The sequence below is a fragment of the Limulus polyphemus genome, unplaced genomic scaffold (assembly GCF_000517525.1).
Source record: "Limulus polyphemus unplaced genomic scaffold, Limulus_polyphemus-2.1.2 Scaffold4602, whole genome shotgun sequence".
In the NCBI taxonomy this organism is placed as follows: domain Eukaryota; kingdom Metazoa; phylum Arthropoda; class Merostomata; order Xiphosura; family Limulidae; genus Limulus; species Limulus polyphemus.
Window position 1 is genome coordinate 56,050 of NW_013670212.1, and position 3,923 is coordinate 59,972.

A 3,923-nucleotide genomic window follows, 5' to 3' on the forward strand; every position below is an offset into this window, starting at 1 on the left:
TTTCATAGAATTAGTTTTAACTAACGAACCATGTTTCTTACTTAGTTTAACCTCACAGCATATATATATATATATATATATATAGTTTTTTTTTTTAAATCAATTTCATGTAATAATTTTCGTTGTTATATGTACTCACTATCAAATTCTTAAGAAGCTCAAAATCCTTTTCTATTAATAAATGTACAAAACTCGGAGTTAAGTGACCAAACCGTCATCAATATTTTGTTAATGTTATGCTGACACTTCAAAACTTACAATGAAATAAAATCTAGAGAAGTACAGACATAATATGAAAATTAAATCAGGAAATGCATTTGGAAGAAGAAGAGGCCTCAGAAGATATAAACAAAATCATATAAAATGTAATTCTTTGAGTAATTTATACCCCAAAACTGTACAAAAGCAGGAGAAAAAAATAAAGAAATTCCTCTTCAATTACATTTTATATATATATATATTTACGTGTGTGTAAATCATTTGTATCATGAATAAACACAACTGTAAGATTGTGCAGTAAGTTTTCAATTTACTCAACAGTCACAGACTTTGCCAAATTTCTGGGACAGTCAACCTAGAGAAGAAAAAAAAAACAATCAAATACTGAAGAACTTCCTTGTCAGAGTAATTTAAGTGCAATGTAATATACTCATGCTTCTGCATGAAGGAAACCTAGCAATAATTCTAGCATACAATTCAGTTAGGCTAGGCTAATAGCAATTACTGCAAACCCAGTGTTGTATAATTTTAACAATTTCCATGAAGTTATATCACAAATGCATCTTCACTATGAAAAAAAAAAGTTCATGTTAAACATAGCTACATACATTACATCCTCTGAGTACAGCAATGTGGTAAGAAAGAAGCTGCAATGGAATAACGGTAAGGATTCCCTGAAGACAGTCGACAGTGTGAGGCACCTCAAGCGTGTTATAGGCATGCTTCTTGGTCTCTGCATCCCCTTTCTCACAGATGATAACTGGCCGGCCATCTCTGGCAGTTACCTGGATGATTACAACAAAAAACCACTATACTTCATAACTCTTTCTTTCTTGTGATGACATTTTGAGATCAAACTCTTCCAACACTAAAGTCCTTCAAACAGTAATATTAGATGTATTTGTAAAAGATATCAGTTGTGTAGCATACTGTCATTAATTCTTTCACTGTCATGCTTATTGATAAATAGCTCTCCTAGTGCCAGGTTTATTTTGAGATACGTTAAAAAAAAAGATAAGTGTTTTAATATTTCATTATTCATTTGAAACTTGTAAACATTAGGAAGTTTGAAAGGAGATTTACTCTATCCATGGTGGTAAAACTTGCATGACATTGAAGAAGTTCAAACTTATCACCAACAGTTTTAACAGGGTTATTTTTATTTTACCAATATTTCAGTGACATTATAATGATGAAGAACTGTAGTTATTGAAATTATACTGAACAATTGGTTTAAGATTTGAATAACTTTCTTAAAAATAGTATTATTTAAGTCTTTAGGATCATTTAAACACAAACAAGTAGTTTAAGGTTGCACATTTAGCAAGCTTGAACCCTCTCAGTAAATTAGAATGCTGTATAAACAGCTGCAGAGAAAAACGAATATTACAGAAGAAAATATATGAGAAACTGATTAATTTTTTATTAAATGATGGATACATAAACAAAATCTTAAAATTAAAACATCAACAAATTTGTCTTCTCGTAAGTGTAAATAAAACAATCTATGTAACTTTCTTACCTGCTGAAGAGCATTCATACATTTTGGATAAACAGGATCTCGTGTGACAACCATGACGACTGGCATATTTTGATCAACCAGAGCCAGAGGGCCGTGCTTTAACTCTCCAGACAAAATTCCTTCCGAGTGAAGGTAAGTCAGTTCTTTAATTTTCTAAGAATTGAACAATAAAATTGTAGGTTATGAACAGTAATAAATATAATTTCAGGAAGTATGTAGATTATGACTGATGTGAAATTGAATCCTGCTGCTAAACATCAATGTTTCTTGTCATCAGAAAAATAATTATATAGGGTTACATACTGCCCAGTACATTAGCACTTCAGACACATTCATTTGTTTTATTCACTTGCCAATGGGCAAGTGATGGCTGATCCATGATACAAATATTTTATTTACTTGCCTCTTGACAAGTGTTGCCTTCCAAGAAAGGTTCTAAGAGTTTTGGTTACATAATAAAAAATAGGTGAAACAAAAAGAAAGAAGCTTTGCATTACAACACCTAGTCACTTACCAAAGCTCCTTCCATGCATGTGGCTGAATTGTATCCTCTTCCCATTACCAGTAGTGATTTTTTATCGTACATGGTTTTTGAAAGTTCATGTACTTTTTCATCAAGCTTCAACACCTCCTCAATTTGCTCTAAAAGGTGAATGAACATACCAGAGTTTATAACAACTGAATTAAACAGAAAATAGTGCATAATAATACAGACTGCTCATTATCCAAATCATAATAATAGAGAAGTGAACGAGGTGTCTTGATAATGAACTGAATCTTTGTGTGTGTTTTTTTTTTCACAAGACTAATTTTTTAGAATGTGATTAATTTATTTGCAAGAACTACAAACAAATTCTTAAGACTTCCTCAACAATTATCATATAATCAACATGCAATAGTGGGTTATTTCATTCTTCATACAACAAACTCACTCACCTGGAAGAGTTTTCAAGCCTTGGATGATTTCACTTCGTCGGGGCTGCATGGAAATTCTGTCTTCACACATCATTAGCGAAAACATTACTAGAGAAATAAATTGGCTGGTGTAGGCCTGTAGTGAATAAAATGAAAAGTACTTGACTCATCTGATTAAGTAATTAATATATTTGACAAAAAAACACTTTAAAGCAGATATTGTTAAAGATTCTGAAGAAGTGAATAACAGATTGATTCAAAAACATGATAATAATGTATAAAAGTTATTATCTACAACTTTGAAAAAAAAAACTTGTTGTTAGACAACATATAAGCTTGCATTAGGTAACAAAGCCCAAAAGGTTAAGTCTTTTATTATAGTACTTGCTGAAGAACCAATGTTTAACATTATACTTATCAGTGCTTAAAACTAACTGCTACTTTGCAGAGAAGCATGTAAATTTTAAAACAATGTAATGGTTTTTATAATACTTATTCCAGGTGTTTTAAGTTTGTTTAGAGGTGGCTATTCAATTTGCTGGTGCAGGTTTTCAGAAGCTTCAAACAGGTGAGTGAAGTTTCATACACATTACAACCCTTTGTCTAAACTTAATATTAAACAAAATGTAATACAATATTTTAAGAAAGACTCTATAGCATGCACTGTGAATAATAAATTTATAAAACACATACAAGCTGATTTTTAGAAACCTATTTGCAAATGAAAAAACAAATAAATTACCTTGGTACTAGCCACACCAATCTCGGGACCTGCATTAATATGGACACCACAGTGACTCTCTCGACAAATACTGCTTCCAACTGTGTTTGTCACACCAACAATCAGAGCACCTCGCATCTTACAATATCTTAAGGCCATCAGAGTATCAGCTGTTTCTCCTAAAGTAATGGTGTTACTGAATAACTGAAGACCACTTCTCTATGAAATTATCTACATGCACTAATTCAAGAAGGTTGATTTAACAAAAGTAAATTTTCATACCATACTGTTAACTTAGTCTACAAAAAAATCTTCTTTTGCTTGCACTTAAGAAATACAAACAAAACATAGCTTACCTGACTGTGATATAAAAAAACATACATCATCTCGAAAAATTGGAGTGTTGCGATCCAGAAAGTCACTAGCAAGCTCTACCATTACTGGAAGTTCAGTGAGTTCTTCCAAAACTTGACGAGTCTGCAAGCATAAAAAAAAGAAACGGTCATTGACAATAAAAAAATAAAAATTAATATTAAAAATGAATTG

General features: G+C 31.4%; 1 protein-coding gene across 7 annotated transcripts in view; it reads right to left on the reverse strand.

The window, feature by feature from the left end:
• Nucleotides 1-85: 85 nt before the first annotated feature.
• The window catches only part of LOC106471406 (glutamine--fructose-6-phosphate aminotransferase [isomerizing] 2-like), a 23,208-nt gene continuing 19,370 nt past the window's right edge, over nt 86-3,923 (reverse strand). For 6 of the 7 annotated variants that reach the window (XM_022400000.1, XM_013932002.2, XM_022399999.1 and 3 more), the window contains 7 exons: nt 3,734-3,854; nt 3,399-3,556; nt 2,678-2,792; nt 2,256-2,383; nt 1,742-1,894; nt 828-1,004; nt 530-574 (listed from right to left, as the gene is read on the reverse strand). In XM_022400000.1, coding sequence (XP_022255708.1) covers nt 530-574; nt 828-1,004; nt 1,742-1,894; nt 2,256-2,383; nt 2,678-2,792; nt 3,399-3,556; nt 3,734-3,854 — 897 coding nt within the window. Of the gene's footprint in view, nt 575-827; nt 1,005-1,741; nt 1,895-2,255; nt 2,384-2,677; nt 2,793-3,398; nt 3,557-3,733; nt 3,855-3,923 lie in introns of all 7 variants that reach the window. The other variant, XM_022399998.1, reaches the window with a different exon arrangement.